Source organism: Parasteatoda tepidariorum, chromosome 6 (genome assembly GCF_982258835.1).
Source record: "Parasteatoda tepidariorum strain Cologne lab strain chromosome 6, Ptep-v5.0, whole genome shotgun sequence".
In the NCBI taxonomy this organism is placed as follows: domain Eukaryota; kingdom Metazoa; phylum Arthropoda; class Arachnida; order Araneae; family Theridiidae; genus Parasteatoda; species Parasteatoda tepidariorum.
This window is the reverse complement of record NC_141760.1, coordinates 74,205,045-74,228,151: the sequence shown is the minus strand read 5'-3', so window position 1 is coordinate 74,228,151 and position 23,107 is coordinate 74,205,045. Positions and strand designations below refer to the sequence as shown.

The 23,107-nt window shown below is 31.9% G+C and overlaps 1 protein-coding gene across 3 annotated transcripts; it reads right to left on the bottom strand.

Moving 5' to 3' along the window:
• Nucleotides 1-12,897: 12,897 nt before the first annotated feature.
• On the bottom strand, nt 12,898-20,631 carry Not10 (CCR4-NOT transcription complex subunit 10). Of its 3 annotated transcripts, none has more exons than XM_043058063.3 (3): nt 20,268-20,631; nt 17,999-18,072; nt 12,898-15,120 (listed from the first exon to the last, which is right to left on the bottom strand). In XM_043058063.3, exon 3 carries the CDS (start codon nt 15,060-15,062, stop codon nt 12,963-12,965), a length of 2,100 nt encoding a protein of 699 aa, XP_042913997.2. In that variant the 5' UTR covers nt 15,063-15,120; nt 17,999-18,072; nt 20,268-20,631; the 3' UTR covers nt 12,898-12,962. The 3 variants fall into 3 exon arrangements, with proteins under 3 accessions (XP_042913997.2, XP_071034596.2, XP_015906148.2); XM_071178495.2 differs by having other exon boundaries at nt 20,310-20,530; XM_016050662.5 differs by lacking the exon at nt 20,268-20,631 and adding an exon at nt 19,998-20,250.
• Nucleotides 20,632-23,107: the final 2,476 nt, after the last annotated feature.

Sequence of the window (23,107 nt, the reverse complement as noted above, 5' to 3'; positions counted from 1 at the left end):
TTGGCACTGTGTAATTATAGCGCTACACATTGGCGATGGAGTGAATTATGTAGACGTTGTAAGATTCTTGGCATTTCTAGCAGCTCTAACGTCTAGCATCTGAATGAATTCGTGTGAGCGTCCTAGTGAATTCGTGTGAGTGTCCTAGTGAATTCGTGTGAGTGTCCTCTGGTAATTCGATATGTGTCTCATAAACGATTCTTTTCAGATGTTCTCAGAAATTTCCGGAAAATTTGAGTAGCCTAGAGACGGGAAACAACTGTTTGGTAAAACAATATTGATGACGATAAAGCGTTCTATCTCATGGCTAGACCGTTGCTTTCTATCTCCCAATGTATGATGAAAGTTGTTTGTTTATTCAAGTTCAAATAATTTATAAAATAGAATTACATGAAGTAATAGAAACTTATGTATATAGATACAAAATCACTCATAGAAAGTTCTACAGTGAACTGATCATTAAGACACGGTTCCCAGCAGATCACCGAAGTCAAGCATCACTGGCTGCGGTCAGTGTGCGGGTGGGTGACCACTAGGATTAGTCTTGGATTAGGGATTGAGGGTACGCGGTATTGGTCCTCGTTAAACTGTTCTACCGTAAAAAGCTCGACTTCGCGGGCAGGTCGTCGGGCTACCGAAGCGAGGATGCCATCCTCTCTGCAGAGGATAAAAATTGTGATGGCATGTATTCGGATTATCCTCAGGGATGTTTCCCAGACCGTCGCCAATAGCCCATTGTGCAGCTCTAGTGCGACGCAAATGAACTACAACGACAACACTCATAGAAATGGAGACAAGGCATTTTTAGAATGACTAAAAAGTCTTCATACAAACCTGCTTTCTCAATTTTACACATCACGTTGTTTCTTTTGTAGTAAAAATATATCTATTGCTTTTTTTTTAAATTTAAAATTGTAAAAACCAAATAATATATAATTTGTATATATTTTTTTAAAAAAAACAGACCCTATTAAATATAGATAGTACTAACTAAATTTAAGTAGAAAAAGTAAATATATACACAGAAAGTTCTGGGACGAAATGTTTTATTAAATGAGTTTGAAGATGAATATATAATGGAGAATCTCAATAAACATTGAGATGACATATTAAGTGCGAAGCAAACAATGAAAACATTTAAGCAGTACAATTCGATCAGTCACATCAAGTAGTACGAGAAAATGTTTTGAACACATATCATCTGTGAAATTTTTACTAATGGAATGATTAAAAAAGATGATAAAAATGAAAATTTCAGGAATTCGCATCACGATATCAAATCAAACATTCTAGGCAAACTTTTTAAAAACATTCCATTTTTGTGTTTGATTAAGATGGTCGATAATATCGCTGATGTTAGTTAATAATTTTTTCTGGTCATCGAGCTCGCTTTGCAGTTCTTTAAGAATTAATTGATAATTCTGCTTCATCTTCGTTCGTTCTGCGTCCTGGTCTGACGCTAATTTTTGAAAGTCGTCAATTAAAGCTCCTGTATTCTCTAGTTCTATCTGTAAATTTTTGTTCCTTTCTGTACTATTTTTTATACCTTCCCAAATGAAATGGTTTGAAAGCGGAATATCTGATAATTTCATCCCCGCAATTCGAAAATATTCTTGCATGTCTGCGTCAAGATTATTGGATAGTAGTAGACGGACGGTTTCTGTCAATTTTGACAAAATTTCATCAACATTTGAAATTTTCTCTGTTTCTTCAAATAGATTACAATCTTCTTTCTCTTGTATTTCTTCACAGTGTATTTTGATGCGTGTAATATTAATGCATTGTTGCTGAATGCATCTTAAAATGGCGTTGAGTTTTAGTAGGCGAGACTTCCGGGAACACATTTTTTGCCATTTTTTCGCCATATCAATATTCTCAGGAGGAGGAATCATAACTTGAAATACGTCTGAAGAAAGGTATTCAGAAGTAATGGAAGGTAACCAATATGCTGCGTCATACAATTTACGTGGTTGGTATTTATAAAATTTAGAAATTTCGGCTTTAGAATCAAGTTTAGAACACTTCGTTTCAAAACGTAATGCAGCAGATCGTTCAATTTCTTGGATTTTCTTATACAATTGGTGGTAGCTTTTTCCTATTTTAGTAGCTTTTTTAATTACAACACATATATCTTTATTAAGAATTTTTGATAGATCAAGTTGTTGTTCCATGCGTTTAGTCCATGAATTCATAACATATTGAGCTTCCACCAAGAGTAGGGAGCAAAATATTTTTAGCTCATTCGCATGTATGATATAGTCGCAAAACAGTTTTCTCAAAAACAAACGTTCCACTTTCGAATCGAATACTACTCGCAAGCAACGAGCTGCATCAGCTAAAGATTCTATTGATTGTTTCGTTTTTGAAGCGTTTTCTACGTCACTAACTACATCCGAGTTTAATAAATCATTAGAATTTTCTGGAGTGAATTCATCTTTTTCTCGAGCAATAGCAATGGCATTCCACAAATCCTTTTCAGCTTTCGAGGGTAAACTTTGAATTTCTGTCTTAATTTTGAAAGACAATTCAGACAGTTTATCAGAAAACACGTTTGCTTCCTCATAAAGATCATTGAAAGTTTTATTAAAATCCAGTTTGTAATAACACACTTGTTTTCTTATATTTTCTAAAAGCAATGTAATATCTTTTGCTTTGCTGAGGTCCATGCTTATTTTGAAAGAGGCCGGTTTTTGCATAGCTACATTGGCTATATTTGCCTTATTTAATTTGAGAGAGCGAACGTTTTCTTCAAGGAATCTACCTGGTAGAAACTGAATTGTTGTGTAATTATAAACTATGTATCCTAAATTTGTTGATGATATCACCTTGATAGGCATTGAATGAGGCTCTATGTCAGAGATTTCTATATATTCTCCTTCTCTTTCTAAACATTTCAAAAATCTTATGAAATTGCGATCTGATAAGTTATTTAAAAACATGTCGTCAAAAACGAAATGAGCGTCAAGTAATTTTTTGCTGTCTTCTATGATATCTGCTTTCAAAAGATTTTTAAGCCTGAAATACATAATATCAACCCACATATCAAAGGTTAAATATTTATTTTCCTTTCTAATTGCATTTTCTCTCTTGATGGCATTGCCACCTTCTTTCTCTTCATTCACTTTTAGCAACTCGAAATTTTCATTTTCGGAATACATTTGACAATGAACTAAACTTTTCGGAATAATTTCTAAACTACTATGTTTTCTATCCCATTCAACCCTCGACAAGTAACCAGCATCACTCGCGACTAGCAAACTATTACCATAGCGGGAAAATTCTAAAACATAATCATTAGATGGCGCAGTTACATTTGCTGAAACGGATGCGATCAATGTCATAGATTTATTGCTAAAAAGTTGCAGAGTGCCACTTTTGGTTATTGCGGCTAAATATCGCTGATTGAATGAAATGGTCAAACATGAAAGATCATTCATCTCAATGAGATCGGTTTGCCTTGAAACTGAATCGGACCACAAAGAAAACTTCTGAATTTGTTTGGTGATTGGAGAATAGAGAATAGCTCCCATATTTTTTTGGACATCAAGATCAGAGCATGGGTAGTCAAAATGCCATTTCTGGTAAAATAAGCATTCGATGTTCAGCGTGCCAAAGCTGTCGATGTAATAATTTTCAACGCTAGCTTTAAAATCGAACGGTAAAGAAAGCCGAATTAACACATTACCTGATCGCTCTTCTGAGCTTGTAAAATCTTCTGCCAAAATCAAAATATCTGTATGATCACTTTCAAAGTCAGTCAAGGTCACTACACCCTTCACTCGCTGAGCAATTTTAATGTGTCCAAGATAACCGAAATTAGATTCTGGAGAGGCGTTCCAAATGTTAATCCCTTTATCTTGGTTGACAGTAAATAGATAACGTCCAAAGTCATCAAATTTTACTCCGTCAATCGTTGTTTCGTGACCTAAAACGCAATGAATGATGACTGGGATGCGTATATCTACTATGCTAACTAAGTATATGTAACCGGAGTTAGTACCAGCTGCAACCAATGAACATAAAGGGCTTACGGCAAAAGAAGTTATTTCTTCTTCGATAGAAATACTGCTTATCATGCTTCCATCTTCAAATTGAAAGAAATGAAGTAAACCTGTTCCGATAGCAACCGCGAAATGTTCAGATGTAGGACCGATCACACATACGTCGATTATATTACTTAATTCGAATACTTTAAACAAATTAAGCATTTTCTTACACGTTTGGTCCCAAGAAAACAATCCTCGCTTAGTTTCAGCAATTACCATTGAAAAATCTGGAGAGGAAATTATTTGTGTCACAGTATAGTCTATTTCGATGTCGTTTAAAACAATCCAATCTTCACTGGAAATATCAATTAATTTAATATTTTTTACAAATCCCAAAAATAGACCTGATGGGGTTAAGCACATACTTGTTACGGGTTGGTCATTCTGATATGCTTTTACTAAATAATTATTTTCTCCTGGACGTGTAGACGATTTAAAGACACCATGAGGTGAACCTAAGCAAATGCAATCATCCGAAATCGAAGAATGGCAAGCTAACTGAAACTCACCATCATTATTGACTTCACTTTGCTGCGAACTACTCGCACTCACTCTTTTCAAAATAAAACCTCCGATATCGTTTCGATCGAAACATATCTCATCGACTCTAACATTGAGAGAGCTGTTCGTAAAGTTTATTTCGAAATGATACAACTTTTCCCCTATTTGGAGGGTTAATAAATACCATGACAACGGATTGACCGTTAGAAATAAAGGAACAGATTTCGGGATGGGGGGCAGAATAGATATTGACTTTAACAGTTCTCCAGAAGACCATTTCCATATATCAGCTTTGCTGTGAAGGACTCCAAATCCGAATGATATTAAGTAGTCTATTCCTGTAAATTTCAGCAACTTATACTCCAGATCGCTTACTTGTTTCAGTATACTTATTTTTTCATATTTAGGAAAACTGAAGACGTGTATATTTGGTTTTGTTTCTTTATCACAAACCGCCAAAACCCCAAGCTCTGGTAGAGCAGCAAGACCACCCACGGGAATCGGGCATGGTAGCTCTTGATCTCGAAAATTCGAACCTGTGCTGTCACATATTTTTAGAAAAGTATCGCAGGGAATGACTATGTCCTTAGACGAGAGAAATGTTGAAGATCCCTGGTACTTTCCATGAGCCCATTTCAAATCAAACTCCATCAAGTATTCTGCAATAAGATTATTTATATTAAGGGGAGAAATTATCAATGAAAGTTTAAAGGATTATCGTGTTCAACAGTATAAGTATCAATAGCGTGCATATTAGACGCATATTGCATTTCTTAAAATGCGCATATAGTTTTAGTAATGATAAAATGTATAAAGCGTGTCTTAAAGAACTTTAAAGATTATTTAAAAACAATAATAATTTAAAAATCGCGCAAAAAGGAAACTATATTCATATAATATGCAGTTAAACTTGTAGTATATTGAATGAATGATTTAAGAATTACTGTGTTTACATGTGTGAAAAACAATGTTGCTCTGAGAAAACATTATTTCAGGTTTGCAAAAATTTATTTAATCCTGAACTTGTCTAATCGAGCGTTTAGAATCTTATTAGGCCCATCTTGGCGGACAGCAAAACGAAAAACAGCTTCATGGTGGGATGATAATTTTCCGGGAGTACAAAATACGTGTTAATGTGGATCTACGAATACTGTCTGATAATTCATTGGTAAGTATCTTAACTTAGAAGTTTTTAAACACTTGATCAAACCCATTACGTGTGGAAGATGGCGACCTCATATAAACTGTGATGTATGTTCCATTCTCTAAGGAACAAAAACTTTTGTCTTGGTTTACTGCTAATTGCTATCTATAGTCTTAGAATTCTGTTTGCATTCGCCCAAAACAAAATATAAAAGTTTTTAGTTACATAATAGCACCATACCATACCATGAAGATACAGGTACAGTCTTCAAATGATTTGGGTTTAAAATATTTTGGTAACCAAATAGTATCAGAACATAAAGATACTGGTAGTATAATCTAATCGCAGCTTAAAACTTTTGGTTACAACATAGCATCAGACCATAATACTACTAATACTCCCTTCATATAAAGTCTAAAATCTTTTGGTTTCCGAATTGGTACCGAAATAGTGTATTACCTTCATATATTCAAAGTAAAATCTTTTGGTTACCAAACAGAACCATATAGCTTGCCTTCCTGTAACCACGATAAAAAATCAAAATTCCTTTGGTTACAAAGTGAGAATAATAAGAAATACGGTATCATTTAGCTGTTCATCTTTTTTTTAAAAATTAATACTGTCTATAGAAAAGAAATTATAACAAAAAGTTCAAAACAAGTTGAAATTAGCGACTTTTTTAAATGACAAAAGAAGTGAAAAACTTTTCAAAATTCCAAAGATCCATTTAAAAAAATGTTATTAAAATTATCCAAAAGCATTGTCTTAGTTCCGTATATTAAATAAAAAGAACCAGATTGAAATGCATTTACAATCTCAGACATTATACCGGCATTCTGCAAGACAGGAAATTTTTGATCCGAATTCTAGTCAAGAAGGATTATAGTTTAATTTTATCCATTTCCTGTGATACTAATTATTAAGATTAAAATCTTTCTCATATTTTTTTTCAAAAAGGAGCTAGTAGAAATGAAGCAAAACATTAGGGATATAAATTTTTCGTTCAAAAGGGTTTGATTTCAATATCTCAGGAATCCCTTAAAATAATATCACTTTTTTCTTCTTCTTTAGCTTAATTCTATAACGGACTGTTTTTTTCCTTTTCTTGCACGAAAATCAATATAGTGTGGGTATATTGCCAGAAGTGGTCAAGTCGATAATCGTAAAAAGTGAAATAAAGTGCCTAATTCCTACAAACGGATGCTATCTTTTTGGGAAAAGTCAAAATCAATTTACATAGCTAATCCTAAAGTCTTTTAGCACGGGTCGAAATTGATCAAATTTTCTAGACTTATTACAGCAAAAAATAACAAATTCTATTTTTGGTAAAATCCTCGCATACGAAAATAGATACTTCACAACCAACGTTATACACTCGGCGCGATTTTAAAAAATGTCGCCAACGCCAAAATGACGTGCAGGCCAAACTGAAGAAAATTAGGTTAAATTTCACTTTTTGTAAATTAAAAGAAAAGGAGAAATATAGGAGTTCCCAAACCAATGTTCCATGAATCCAGCAATTTCAAATTTTTTATTTAAAAACTTATAAATTAATGCATACATACTTATGTATGGTTGACTGTGTAAAGCAAAGAACAGATGGAGTTGTGGGATAAAATTCGTCGTATGACTTTCAGGTTACTACTTCCGATTGATATTTACGATTAAGCTTGAGAAAGCACGCCATCCAATATTATTGTACTTGTAGTGTTTACAATGTAACACGTTCTTTCAATTTAAATTTCAACGGAACAAACAAATGAATTTGGAAGACTTAATAAGCATGCTATGATGATATCCAAGAACTACCAAATGGCGATATTTTACACAAATATAGCCAAATAAAGAATAACACTGAAAACATGGCAAACCTTACACTTTATTTCTGTTGTGATATTAATTGTTTTAGGCTCATGACCAGTTAGAATTTATAAATTACAGACTCATGAATGGTAAAATTGGGTGCAAATTAAAACACAAATCACAATAATAAACTTCCTAGAATATTAAACCTGTTCACACATCACCTTGTAAATATAACACAAGCGGAGGGATACGCAGGCAGTCAACCCTCCATTAATTAGATAATTAATCTATATCAAACCTCTATCAGATAGCAAAATATGGTTTACTTTCCCTCAGCAAAAACCTTTTAATGTAAACCTAAAAAGGTTTGTTATGCGACTTACGTGTTAACCTTCTAACCTTAAAACGAGATCTGTGACGATCTGCTCTTATCTACGCACATTACCCTAATCCAAAACCTTGGAAAACAAGCTTGTATATAAAAACCTTAAATCAAGATTGACTTGGGGTTTTCAAGAGTGAAAAAAATCCTTTAATAAAACTAGTCTCAAGGTGATAATAATCTTAAATCTAGGTAATTATAAGGTTTCTTTTCGCAAGGTCTTGTATTCTCAGCTAAAATCCACCTTATCATGAAATTTTAATGGACAATGCAATTTGATCGTATCGCTAGTGTGTCATCAGCTAAAACGTCATTATGAACTTAAGTGACAATACTTTTTAAAAAAAGCTTTAAAAAATAATTTTTAATCCGTTTAGGATGAAAGGTTTGAAACTGCAATATTTTTGCTCGATTGAAAAAAGCTTTTAGTACAAACATTTTTATAACAATAAAAAGAAAATTCCGACACAAAGTTGCCGAAAGGGTTACATGCTTTCTGGGTCTAATTTTGTAGATGTAGAAGTTGTTGTTAATTTACGTCGCACTAGAGCTGCACAATGGGCTATTGGCGACGGTCTGGGAAACATCCAAGAGGATGATCCGAAGACATGCCATCACAATTTTGATCCTCTGTGGAGGGGATGGCACCCCCGCTTCAGTAGCCCGACGACCTGCGAGGAGAAGTTGAGCACTTTACCGTAGCACAGTTTAACGAGGACCAATACCGCACACCCTCGGTCCCTACGCAGACTGATCCAAGTGGTCACCCACCCGCACACTGACCGCAGCCAGTGATGCTTGACTTCGGTGATCTGCTGGGAACCGTGTCTTAACGATCAGTCCACTGCGGGACAGATGTAGAAGTATGATTTATTATTAATTAACAGCAGATTGCAAACTTTATCACCCTTCTAAATTTCGCCAAATGTATTGCGTAACGTCTACTAGGATTAAGTCCTGATTTTTACTTGATAACATTTGACTTAGTCATTTTTGTTTGTAATCGCAAGATATGGTAGTACTTCTGCTTTTGGTTGTAATTTTGAACTTAGAAAATACTCATCAAATTACAAAATTAAAAAAGAATGAGAAAAAATAATAACACAACAGTAATTAAGAAGTTTACAATAACTGAAAATATAAAGAACAAAAAGATTTTTGACTTACAGTTTCTATTTTTCACCTTTCTGTTTGACAAATTCAAGCTAAAATATGTTCTGGTCGTGAAAAGTTTTTCAAGTCTTTTGGTATAAATAACACACTTACTTATAGCTCTCACAGCTTTTTACACTTAATCGATGTCATTTTAAACTAAATTTATTACCACACAAATAATTGTGACCTTTTAAAGCCCAAGCAGTAGTTTTTTTAATTTTATTTTGTACACTAATATAAAATGTTGTTATATTAACTGAAAAAATATTTAAATAAAATTTGATAAACAACTTTTTGTTTAATTTGAAAATGTTAATTAATTCATAATATCTTAGTATGCAATGCCTCTAATGAACCCCTTCTCAACTTTAAGTTTAAAGGGAGGATAATAGATTTTCAAAATTAGAAGTAAGACATTAGATAAGAAGAATTATATCATTATTTGATAGAGTTCAAATTGGTATTGTATTTAGCGTTTAATTGAAGACACGTATTACTTAGAAAATGACATTTATTTAAAAAACAATTAAGATGCTTTCATAATTTCTAACTAAAAACAAGACTATAAAAATTCCATCAGCTCAGACGATGATATTGGAACTAATTACAATAGTCGGAAATTCTTCAAACGATGAATATTACGATTCTTTATTTTCTCATCCCGTAACTAACTGGTAATCCAATTTTTTTTACGAAAACTCTGAAGAAGTTCTAAAACTGTCATCTGCGTTTGCGATCTATCTGGTTAAGCTGCGCTTTGTTATTAGTCTTTAATCTTGATGACTCTTACAGCAGGTATGCTATTATTTCTCAAGAATTGCAAAACGAAACAAACTCTTGCGTAAATAAAAAAAGGGGAATAAAATGGGAAAAAATACACATTTCATTGCATAGTTTATTCTGTACAGTGGGCACTAAAAAAGTAGACTATCTTAAATAATTTTTGATCTAATGATCGGAATTTCACGTATTAGAACTAAATCGAATTTTAAAAATACGACTTTTTTGAAATTCAAGTGAGAGGAACTATTCTACTAATTTCGCATTTTGCCATGAAAATTACATTTTTTAAAATGATTAAAAAAATTGTGTACCTTATAATTCAAATTTTTTTCCAACTACTATTAAATGAAATAATACAAAATAATAAATATTTACTAAAAGTTATTTTTTGCCTAGAATTATCTTCGGATAAACGAATTTTTTTATTGTGAGCAAAAATGTTTCAATTCGCTTAAAAAGTTCTCCGGATATGGGGAAATACCCAAAAAAGTAAAATTCATAATCGGGCTTTCAGCTTTGGACAGATCTCCTGACCGTTATTGGTACCATATTTTACAGATTGCGGCTACCTTTTATTCTGGAGATAAAAAATTTGACTCCTTCTAATGAAGGGTATGTTTATTCAGAGGCAATTCGTTTTAGTGTCTGATTTCGTATTCTCAACTCGTATTTCGTATCTTTACTAATTAATCAGCATATTTGAGGTCACCTTCTCGGACCATTAAGATTGAGTCCTAGAACGTGAAGCTCCAATCATTAAATCATAAGTTATTTAAAGAAATCTATTTTCTCGCAATTGTTTGAAAAAGGAAGTTAGTTACGAAGACGCTCAAGACTGTGATGCAAATGAGGTTCCAATTCCAAAAATTATAAAATATACTGTAAGTATTATATTTTCATGACCGATAGCGCGTTTACGGCAATCAATATTCAACTCCAATATCCTTAGTGGTGGACGGATCATGGGTTAGAGTCCCCTTGCTGTCGAGCTAACCATATTTTTTCTCCATGTAACGCATTAGTTTCATCAAAATGTCCTCCACGAAGGCTAGTTTGTCCCAATGATTGATTTAGGAGTTTTATAGTAATAAAAGGAATATATTTCTAAAAAAGTTTATCTTCGTTCAAAACACGAAAATTGAAGCTAATTTGAACTGAGATCGCCGTTTACAAAAGCTTTGTCGCTATGTTAAAATTTAAAGGCCGCTACTCTCATAAATATTTCGAAGTTTAGAAAAATATGGTCATAGGCATGTTCAATAACTTCTAAACTTACATACTTGAACGCAAATGGAAGTAAAACGGGATTGCTAAAAATATTTAATTATATGTATTAAAACATTATAAAATGTTCGATCACTGCAAAAAGGGTATTGAATTTTTCTAAGCATTATATGAAGATATTTTTATAATTGGTGTGGTTGACTAATTCAAATAGAAGAAATTTTGTTGATTACGGCAGAAATCATAATTGACAATTCAGGATGGAAAAAGTAGTTGATGCTTCACATTAACAATTGTAGACAATATATGTTATACATAAATCTTAGGCGATGAAAACAAGATGTTACTCGGATAAAAGTTTTATTTTTATTTTTAATATCGTTAAATAATAATGAGCTGGTGCTGTAAAATAAAGAGTTGTCTTTTCCAGGCAACATTTTACATTAAGTAATAAATGTTGAATAATATTAATAGGAGCAGGCAATGGAAGATAAATTCCCCATGATCTGTCTTATCATTAGCCAATTCAAAAGAATCAAAAGTGTGTATTTAAAAAGCCAAAAAAGGCCAGCTTTTATAAATAAAAGCTGATCTTTTATAAATATATAAAGACCGCTTTTATAAATAAAAGAGCGGTTTTTATAAATAGAAGTCACTCTTTTTTTAATAAAAACTGTTCGATTTGGGCTATCTTGAAAAGTTTTTTGGGTGGGTCTGGACTCCCTTAGCTACGTCTCTGATAATTAAGAGTACCAACAGTTAACTATCCCCTACAAACTGTAAAAGTTGTACTTAAAATAGAACAATAAAATCCGATATGAAAAGTTTTTCAGGATTTTTTTTTTAAGTAACGAAATTTTGGAGAGTATTATACCATACCATAATGTAGGTCATGTTTTCTGCATTCTTAATATTGTATAAAGTTGAGCCATGTTATTTTATTTCTTAAACTTGATTACACAATATTGTAGTTTGACATGGACGGACTAATGGTTAATTTTAAAATCCTATTAAGAAGACAATAAAATTGAACGAAGTAACAGTTTTTGTTTCAAGTTCTTATTGCCAAATATATGAAATATTTATACATACTTTTTAGAATATTTATAACTGCACACTTGACGTGAAAAGAGACAGTGATGGTGATATTTTTTCCAAGTATTAAGATTGTTACAGAAAAGAAATCAAGAACATTTCAATACTTCACCTTAGAAGTCAATCTATTTGTTAACATGATAAAACTATCATTATTTTAAAGTCAAAAATTTATGCGAAAAGTTTAAAGTTAGTAAAATTTTAATATACTAATTTATTTGTTTAATTTATATAATTTTTTTACACACTGTTTAATAATTGAAAAGAATATTATCAAAATATAATTAATTTCGGATTTCTTTTTGTTAACTTCTAAAATATCATAAAAAAAATATTAAAATAGAGCAAAATTGTATTCAAAATTTATCTATATTAGCCTTTAATTTTTATACGGGAGTATCTACATCTTCTTTATCTTACAAAAAGAAGAAAGAACTAAAAATAGAGGGGAATCTATGATTTAGATGAATAAATATTTTTCTCAATTATTAATGAATTGTATATATTTTAGTAAGTCATTCATGAATTATCCGTTATGAAGCCAGTCACTGTATACCATTTTCTCATGTGAAAGCAGTTCCTAAGCATTCATGCATATTTCTAAGGCATTCAGATGCAGCGAGAATGGTACTTTATAAATAGAAATAAAAAAGTTGCTTAAGTGAAATAACTTCAAAGTACTTACTGAAAAAAAAATTATTTTACTCTAAAAAAAATATTCTAAATCATAAATTCAAAAAGGATGAACAACAAATAGAAAGTCGGTCAATAACTCATCATTTTAATTCTTGCAAATAAATAGTGATGAACTGAAAAAATTTAACAACTAAGTACTTTTATAAGTAGAATATTGTTTAACATAAGCTTTAGTGTTCTCCGCCGTTCCCTGGTGTAATTGAACATAAATCAAAAGTGACAATGCCCGAGGTGGCATCTTACCATTTGTGCTCGTTGTCTGCATTAAACATTCTAAGGATTTATTCCACTCTTCTCTGACTGCATAAGCTACGGCTAAATTATATTGTGTAATAAACTTTGCTGATGAAATAGCATTAGGAAACCAATTAGGGACATTACCCACTGGACGGCTTCCATCGTCATTCTTTTCATTCAATTTAGAATCAAAACGGGTTTGGTGTTTCAAAGAAACCTCAGAAGAGTTAACTGGAAAGGCTAATTCTATATCTGAAGTACACTGATAATTGAGATGCTCAACTGCATCTGTTATACGATCCATCAACAAGAGCGATTCACCAGCATACAAGTGAGCTAAAAACTTGTGAGCGCCAGAAATCCTTGGCTGCGCTAGCAAAGATTTAGCATATTCATGAGCTAAGAGGACGTCACCGAGACACAGAGATACATAAGAAGCAGCGATCAGGATGGAGTTTCGTAAGCTCAAGATTTCTGCCCCTTGTACAAAATTGGATGGCAAAGTAGATAGAATATTACTTTCTTCTGATGAATCAGCTTCTTCGGAAGGCGGCACACTGGCAGATAAAGACTCACTGGTTGGGTTTTCTCCCACAAGATGCAAAGCATTCTTCAAGCAAAGCAAAGCAAAATGCAAAGATGGTGTATCAGAATTGGGAGGAGAACTAGTTTTGGGGATGTCAGCGGAAGACTTTTCGGATGAAGAATTTAAGATAAGTTTCCTGTGTGGTCCCGTGCCAACCATTGATTTTATAAAAGAGACATTTTTTAATTCAACAAACTGGGCAGTATTATCTGGTTTGTGCAAATTGATGCAGCATTCTGCTATGCGTAACCACAGCCGTGGATTGCTATGATACGAAGGTATGACTTGCTTGAAGCATTTGAATGCCTCCAAATATCTCTGAGCTTGTAAACGCTGCATACCTAAATTATACATCAACTGATGTTGTGTTGACGTACTCATTAAATGTAGAGGGCGAGCACTCGATTTGCCCTCTCTAGAATCGGCAATTGATGCAATTTCAGACTCAAAACACTCTAAAGCTTTAGTGATGTAATGGCAACCTAAGTTTGGTTTACCCATGTAAAAGTGAATGCAACCAACATTATTGTAGTAAATGGTAGGCAGAAAATCTCCAGTTTCTTTTATATACTTAGAAATATCTGTAGGCAAAGTGACAGAATTAAGCAATTTTATAGCTTTACGATAATTACCACGTTGATATTCGAGTTGGCTCTTCAAATAAAAAGCAGGAATGTTTTGAGCTTGGGTTCCAGAAGACATCAAATTTTTTATTTCTCTTTTACACGCCTTGGATGTCTTGATCATAGCATAGCACCTAGCCTTACACAGCTGCAATCTGCGCCTATATATTTCATTTACACTATCACCATTTTCTTCTTTTTGACCATCCTTCTCTTTTGAATTAGATTTTCCACAGTTTTTATTATTAGAAAAAAGCATTGTTTCTAAGTACCCAATCAGGCATAATGCTTTTCTTGGCTGATACACACATAGATATAATTCTAAGAGCAAAAAACATACATTTCTGGCCAAATTTTCTTCCAAAGGCTCAACAAACTGAAATACTTTATCTAGAATGCTGATGGCTGAATGATATTGATGCAGATGAAACATTACAATTGCTTGATTGTATAATGCAACACAACTGTCTACATCATCTAGAGATTCTAGATCTTGAACATCGATGTGTGCAAGCCTACATACTTCCACCATCTTTTTATTAAAGATTTCAGTTTTCTTACAGTTAGATAAATAGTATTCTGTTACAGCCAAATTATGCATAACTTTAGAGTCTTGGGGTCTACGAGACATAAGTTTTTTAAGTATAGATGCACATTGTTCAAATTTTTCTAGTTCAAACTCTTGATATGCTTGAGCAGCCATTTCTCTATCAACATCAGGAACTGCTTGATAACTTAAGTCTGAAGATGAAGCTTTTCTTGCATCAGATTCTTCGTCACACATGATTGTTATAAGCAAATCATAAATCTTTTTGGATTGAAACTTTCCTATGCCTCAATAGCTAGAGAAAAAAAATAATTTGTTATTAATATGATGGAGAAACAAACTACTCCCTCAATTAATTTTCAAAACATTTGAAACTTTTAAAAGTCTATTTTTTAAAACCCTTGAAAAGTTACTTATAAAATTCAATAGTTTAGATAATAAATATATAATTAAACAAAATAATCTTATGTACAAAATATTAAAATTTTTAGAAAGTTCATATAATAACAGTTAATACACAAAAATACTTTAAATTATATTATATAAAAAACATTTAAAAAATGCTGGCTTGTGAAAATCAAACACAGTGTCACAATTACTCTTGAAAAAAGTCCCATATCCAAAATCATTGGGACTTTTGCAAGTCCAATATATTTTTCTGGATAATAGGTCTTTAATGTGAACTAAGACTAAAACAGATGTTATTTAATAAAAGAACAATAAATAAATGGTAGTTAACTTCAACCAGGATATCTGTTCAGACATTTTGTGAAAGATCCTGTTTTTGTAAAATTGTGAAAAAACTATTTATACCTAATTTGTGAATATAAAATAAGCATTAAGTCATATTCTTTTAAACCAGGGTCCAGGTTTTGTGAAAATAGGGTCCTGTTATTGCAAAAATTGCTAAAAACCTTTTCAAGAAGTTCTTAAATTGTAAATAGATACAATATTCTGCTCAACAATTGCTGCTACTAAATTAGAGATGCAACATACAAATATTTGGTATTTAGCTTATACTGCTCAACACAGAATATTCATTTCGGACGAATAATGGAAACAAAATCACTCACATTTTTAATAATTTCAATTGACATATTTTAAATAACACAACTTAGTATTGTATCACTTTTAATGTGTTATGCATTAACAGGGATCTGTCTAGCTTTTTCTGAAAGGTACCTATTTTGTGAAAATTTAGACATAATTTTTGAAAAATTAAAAATTATATTTAAAAATCAACACAAAAATATGGATTTATCGTTTCTTAAGGGATACAAAAGTAACATTTTAAGAAAAAGTATTTTGTGAAACTACTGTTTTTCCTAAAGTTGAATTTGAGTAGGTACCGCTAAGCGGTAGTAAATTCGGCCTGGACAGACCCCTGATTAAGTAAACTTAAACAATTCTTACATTTAGATTTTATTAAAAAAAATTGCAAGAAATTAGTTTCTATTTACATAAAATTCTATTAATTAATTTTATGAATAAATACAAATTGATAAATTACATTTTACAAAAAAAAATGATGATTTAATATTAATAAGAATGCACACACGATGTTTGTAAAAGTAGAAATATTTTCTTAGAATACTACATTAGGAATTTAAACTTAGGGAAACTTAGTTTGTTTGGAACAGTCTTTTGCCCCCCCCCTCCACGGGAAGGGTTTATTTGATTAACAAAACAATAATGAAAATAAACAAATTTGAGAAGTGTCCGATTAAAAGATAAGTTATTTTGTGAAGGGTCTGTTTTTATGAAAAGATATTTTGTGAAGGGTTCGTTAACTGACCCATATTCCCATATTTCTTCTAAACAGACCCCTGCTTTAACATTTATATAACATCTTGTTTCTTGTTAAATGACAATTAATTAACAAAAGAATATTTAGTATGGTAAAATAAATGTCAAGAATAATGCTAAAAAAAAAAAAAAAAAGAAGCAAAGGAAAAGCTGAACTTCTGCTTTCTTGAATAAAGCCAATTTTTTCTTCGCATTTCCTTCAAATTGGAAGGGTAAATCAATCCGTAATTTTTTTCCTAATGAAACACATTTATAATTTTAACTAAAACAAAACCTGTCAGCAGATGTTTCATTAATATTTGTAGTTTATTCCTCTCACATTCACAAGTTTATTTTTCACTAACTATTCTTGTTTTTCAACAATTTTTAAAGATAGCTTATTACAGCAGTCAGGGGTCTGTCTAGGTTTTTCTGAGAGGTACCTGTTTTGTGAAAATTTAGACATAATTTGTGAAAAATTAAAAATTATATTAAAAGATCAACACAAAAATATGGTAATATATATGGATTTATCATTTCTTAAGGGATACAAAAATAAAATTTTAAGAAAAAGTATTTTGTGAAACTACCGTTTTTCCTAAAGTTGAATTTGTGAAGGTATCGCTAAAAGTTGGTAAATTCGGCCTGGACAGACAATGCAGCCTGGCAGTATAAATATGTTTAGTTATTAAAAACGCAACATGAGGATGTACAAAAAACTTCTTTAAGAAAAATGAAAAGAGAATTATATTGATAGTTAAAAAGGGTTTCCAAATAGATGTTTCCAGTAAATTGATGTCCAGATATGAGACTTAGTACTGCATGTATATACACTGGTGAAAAAAATTTAGAGAATTTGCACATTAATTAATTACTTGCAGTCACTGCCTGAAGAGTCATGATGAAAGAAACACAAGGGAAAATAATGATAATCACCACAGCTATCACTGTTCACTTAGAATCAGAGAAAAATGCTCTTTGCACGAGCTTATGGTCATTGAGGTCATGAGCCGAAGAAGTGCTCAAGAAGTATCAATTTATCATGCTTCAAAAATAAATAAAACTAATCTACAATGATTGCATAACATCAATATTTTCTGATGCATTGCCCAGTTTAGGAGATCTCAGATAAATAAAGTGATAGGAAATATACTTAACAAATTCCTTTTTGATTTAATAAATTTTATTTATAACAATATTGACTGCAACTGTATCAAATCAGTTTTAAGAAAATATGGTCTGATAAGCACAGTGATGTTTTGAAGTGCTGGCAAACTCAAGCAAATTTTGCTTAGCTTCAATATTATTTCACTACCACTTTAAATATGGTAGAAGGCTTTCAGATTGGTATTGTAAAACTTAGTTACTATTTAAAGTTAAATAGATACCTTTTAATTTCACCCAAGAATGCAAAAGGCTATAAGAGTAGAGAAGTCTTCGCAATCAGCCTAAATATAGTAATCTAAAATAAATAAAAACATATATTAGAATTAAATAGGAAATAATTTAGAGTTCTGTCTATATTGGACAAAAGCGGCTAGTTGCATGCATATCTTGACTGCAATTTTTCTAGGTCAAAAGAAAAAAAAAACATGTGGATATTAACAAAATCATGCTATCAAGATAATACGTTAATTACTATGTATTTAAATATTTCATAGAAACTACAGAGGCTTTAAAGATGCTTGCAGTATTAATTGAATATTATGTTTTCAAAACTATATTACATACTAATGATAAAGGCAATATAGATTTTATTTAAAAAAAAAAAGTTATTCAGAAGTTATTTTTTTGTCGATTTTTGGGATCTCTCAAATAATAGATAAACACCTAATTAAGTTGGTAATTGATAATTTTTGCGGTCAATAGAGGACAGATAAAGACAAGAGAAATTCCCTTCTGCAGAAAAAGTTTCTATTAAAAGGGAGAAAAGAAAACATCTGGGATTTACCAACAAAGCAGATTCAAAATCACAAATAATAAGCTTACGTAAAATTTAAATGACTCCTTGCTGTACATATATGTTATCTCTAATGGCAGAGGGGATTGACACAGGATACAAATAACACTACTCAAGAGAATAACTGCATAAAAATTAAAAACAGACATTTCCAGGGTATCTGCTACATTTTAGATTTTCAAATTCATGATTTTTCAAGACTATTTCCATGAATTTTTCCTGATTTAACGAAGTTACTATTTTCTCTGACAATAACACAACAATAAATTTAAAAAAGCATCATAATAACATTAATTGAAATGATATGTATAACCAAAACTGTTATACTCTGCATCTTCATATTTATAGATTTTAAATTAAAAAAACAGATTGATGAAAGAGTTGAAGAAATAAAATAGCTGAAATAAATACAAAAGCAAAATTTTTTTTTCTGCAGACATTACATTCTAAAGATACTTTTCTTGTTCATCGAAAAGGAGAGAAATACTAATGATTTTTCTGTTCTCATTTTGGAATAACAAAATTCCCCAATGACTGGCTTGCTTCAGCTAGAATTTTAAATTGATAAAAAAAAAAAATTCGGCAATCACTGAAGTTTAAAAGATAATTCGCTCCAGAAATTATGTTTTTTCTTTCATTTTTTGAAAGAACACCATAATTTTTAAAGAACATGATAAAAACAAAAAACATTTTATATTTCATCAAATATGACTATGAGTGGGGATTTTGTTACAAATTCAGATATTCGGAAAACTATGAAATTGGGAGGGGGTAAATTCCATTTTAAAAATTAGATTTTTCGGCCATCTAAATCCATGACTTTTCTTTTAAAAAAAAATAGTTAAAATTATGACTAACTTTGCTCAATACCGAAATCCATGAGATTCCAGGTGTGCGGAAACCCTGCATTTTCTCATTTGACTTCGGCAGGTTATTATTGACCTGTTATATGTAGGTGCCCTTTTTGGCTAAATCATCAGTCATTTCATTGCCCTTAATTCCGCAGTGAAAAAGAATATATAGCTTTTAAAAAATAGTTCACACTCAGGTAAATTGTTGAATTAAATAAAATAGTAGTTGAATAGTAATTTAAAAGATATGTATCTTTATGCAAGGATAGATCTGCATAATTATTTTAAGGAAAAGAGCATTTTAGAGTATAGAATTTATACAATTATGTAACAATAAAACTATGCCTTCTCCATTTTTAAGCAAATAATTTGATTTATGTTTTTTTTCTTCATATCAAGTGATTCAGTTAAAGATAAATCATTCATAAATTGTATTAAATGTAATAGAATAAAAAAAAAGATATTACAATTCCAACAAACTATGATATAAAATTTAATGATTCTTTTCTCTAAATGCAATCTAACAATGAACAAAAAAAGATATTTAGGAAAAGTGTGATATTTCTATATTGGTACCTGTTCACGCCAACTACAATAGTAAAACATGTGGGTAATAAACAAATCAATGGATTAACCCCCACAAATAAATAATCATTTCTTTTTTCAAGAATCTTAATTATTGAAAATCTTCCAAAGAATTATTTCTTAGAAGTTTATAAATGAATGAGAAGGTTCAGATAAATTTCGTTCACCAAAACATACAATTTAAACACAATGAAAAAACAAACATAGATTTTAGTTACTCTTAGGAAACAATGATATCTAAAGTAAATTAATTATTAGTACCTATTCGAAGCATTTATTATGATAAATTAAAATAGTTACTGCCGTTATAAAGATATGTAAATATAAATATTAGTCCAAAGAAGCTGCAACAGCAAACTATTTATTCGGTTCAACTAAACCTTTCATTCCGTTTCACATTTCAAATTCGTAATATGTATTATTTATATTCAGTGTTCTTATGAATTAAAACGGAAAACAACTGAAAACATTCGAAACGTTTAAATAATTCGCTTGAAGTTTAACTCATTTTTTTCCCTTCTGATTTAGTTTAGTGCCAAAAATAAAGCTTAGATGGCGCTCAGCAATAATTTTAATATTTTTAGGGACAGTTTCTACTGTAATTATTTCACGTACGCAACTCCAAACACCAGCGAAAGAGAAGGAGAACCTGTTATGTTTAGATAGAACTCTAGCTGATTGGCGAGTGGGAAAAAGTATTTTACCAATAAGGTTCTCGTTTGCATCTCCATGCTCGCATACACGGTCAATCTGGTTATTTGGATGCACGTGCGAAAGGAGCTACTTGTAAGGCTTTGCATGCGCGATCGCACATACGAATGGCACTCATTTAAAATGCTCTCTAAACGGCCATTGTCCCGCAGTGGACTGATCGTTAAGACACGGCTCCCAGCAGATCACCGAAGTCAAGCATCACTGGCTACGGTCACTGTGCGGGTGGGTGACCATTTGGATCAGTCTGCGTAAGGACCAAGGGTGTGCGGTATTGGTCCTCGTTAAACTGTGCTACCATAAGGTGCTCAACTTCACGATCAGGTCGTTGGGCTACCGAAGCGGGGGTGCCATCCCCTCCGCAGAGGATCAAAATTGTGATGGCATGTCTTCGGAACAACCTCCGGGATGTTTCCCAGACCGTAGCCAATAGCCCGTTGTGCAGCTCTAGTGCGACGTAAATTAACAACAACAACAACAATGGTCATTATCGCATGCAAACAAGTAATTGATTGCCATGTTTTTTCGCAGTAAATTTTTTTTGCACCAATCTGATTTTTTCAGTTTGGAAAATGTCTGAAACCATAATTTGCTTTTTTTTAGAATTTTCACTGCATAATGTAATCGCACGATTCTTGATCCATTCACGAATGCACGAGCAGTTTGCCTTACACGTTATTTCAAAGCATTCGCGCGTCTATAGTGCTGATGACACTAGGCAACTAGTTACGAAACCGGTTTTTTGGTTCTCGTTTGTGATCACATGTTACAACCTTCGCTTGTTCAACCAACTCTGAATAGTCCAATACCAGAACGGCACTGGTACTGGACCATTATAGTATATAACAGTCCAATACCAGAACTTATATTTTTCAATAAAGTTTATTGCTAAAAGCTCTTTTAATTATCATAGAAGCGATTATTGACGATGTACTTGAAGTTGGCGTTGAGCTGATAGCTGAGTTTCTGAAAGAAGAACTAGAACAGAAAAAAGGTGATTGAAAAGCAAAATAATTTCTTTCATTAGCTTTCAAAATTTCATTAGTACTCGGAAATATCTGTCAAAGAAATATCTATCAAAATCTGTCAAAAGGTGTTTAAAAAGCTTAGCGTTCAAGCTATATAATTTTGAATTTTCAAATATTTAAACATTTGTAATTAGTAATATGCTAGTTTTTTTTCATTCACATTTTAAAATTCAATAATAATTTGTAACTTTTAATATCTCCACAGAGGAAATTAGTTTATTCGCATAATCTTTGTTATTTATGTCCCAAAGACAAGGATACGTTTGAAAAATTTCAAAAAAAAAAGAAAAAAAAATACATATATCACTAGAATTCCATTTAAAATAGTCATAGTTAGAAGATTAAACGAAGTTTAAATTTAAAAGATAAAAATTCAGGATGAGTCAGAATCAGCACGCGTATTTTGTTTACTAAACGGTTGCTAGTTAAGGTTGAAAGTATTTGGAAACTACTATATGACACGTTTCAACTAATCTGGTTGTTCCACTAAAGTTGAAAGGTTTTAATTTCAGTTACTAGTTGAAAGCAACCGGGCAACCATCATATAACACGTTTCAACTTCATCGAAACCGCTAGTTGCTTTCAACTAGGTTGCCTCGTGTCATATAGCCTTATGGCAATCGCATGCATTGTGAATGCTCCCTTATACAGAGTGCTTAAACAATACATTCATATACACCTAAAGAGAGGAATAATGGTAAAGTGGGAGGCTCTAGACATGGAACTGGTGTTCTCTCTAGTTCTGATACTGCACTGATAGCTTGCAGTCAGATTCTGTAAGTCGTATAGTATTGCAGTTTTACTAAAATTACTCCTTTACGTTTTCTTGGTCACTGTGATCAGGGAAAAGGGTAGGACGTTCCAATACATGTACTTTTTATTATTATCCATAAATGATTTCTGAGTAATCTTTCAGTTTGAATTGAAGCGTTTTCGTGCTGTAAAATAACTTGGGCCCTTAATTCTTTTTGCAAATAGCAAAAAATGAGTTTTTAGTATCTTTTTCTAAGCGATAGATTTCATATGGCCTAGGGGATTAATATCATATCCGTATCTTCCTCCTCTTTCATCGTGCTGTCTTTTGGAGAATATTTTCCTTTTCTTTTTTCATCTACGATTGTTATTTCCATTTCGTGCAAGCACTTTACCATATAAACGCATGAAAGAGTTGCCCACGTAGAAAGCTAACCACGAGCAAAGAAGAATAGAAAATACCAGAATTTAGATGGCTCGTATGCCCTTACAATTCTGTTGACATGATAAAGCATAACGAATGGAAGAGGAATTTTTCACCAATATACGGCAAGCGGGAGACTTTATTGATATTGTTAGAAGGCTTCTGCTATGGAAGTAAATGTAACC

Excerpts from the sequence above, each read along its gene's own strand:
- Not10 (XM_043058063.3), bottom strand. The coding sequence starts at position 15,062 with ATGTGTGACGAAGAATCTGATGCAAGAAAAGCTTCATCTTCAGACTTA.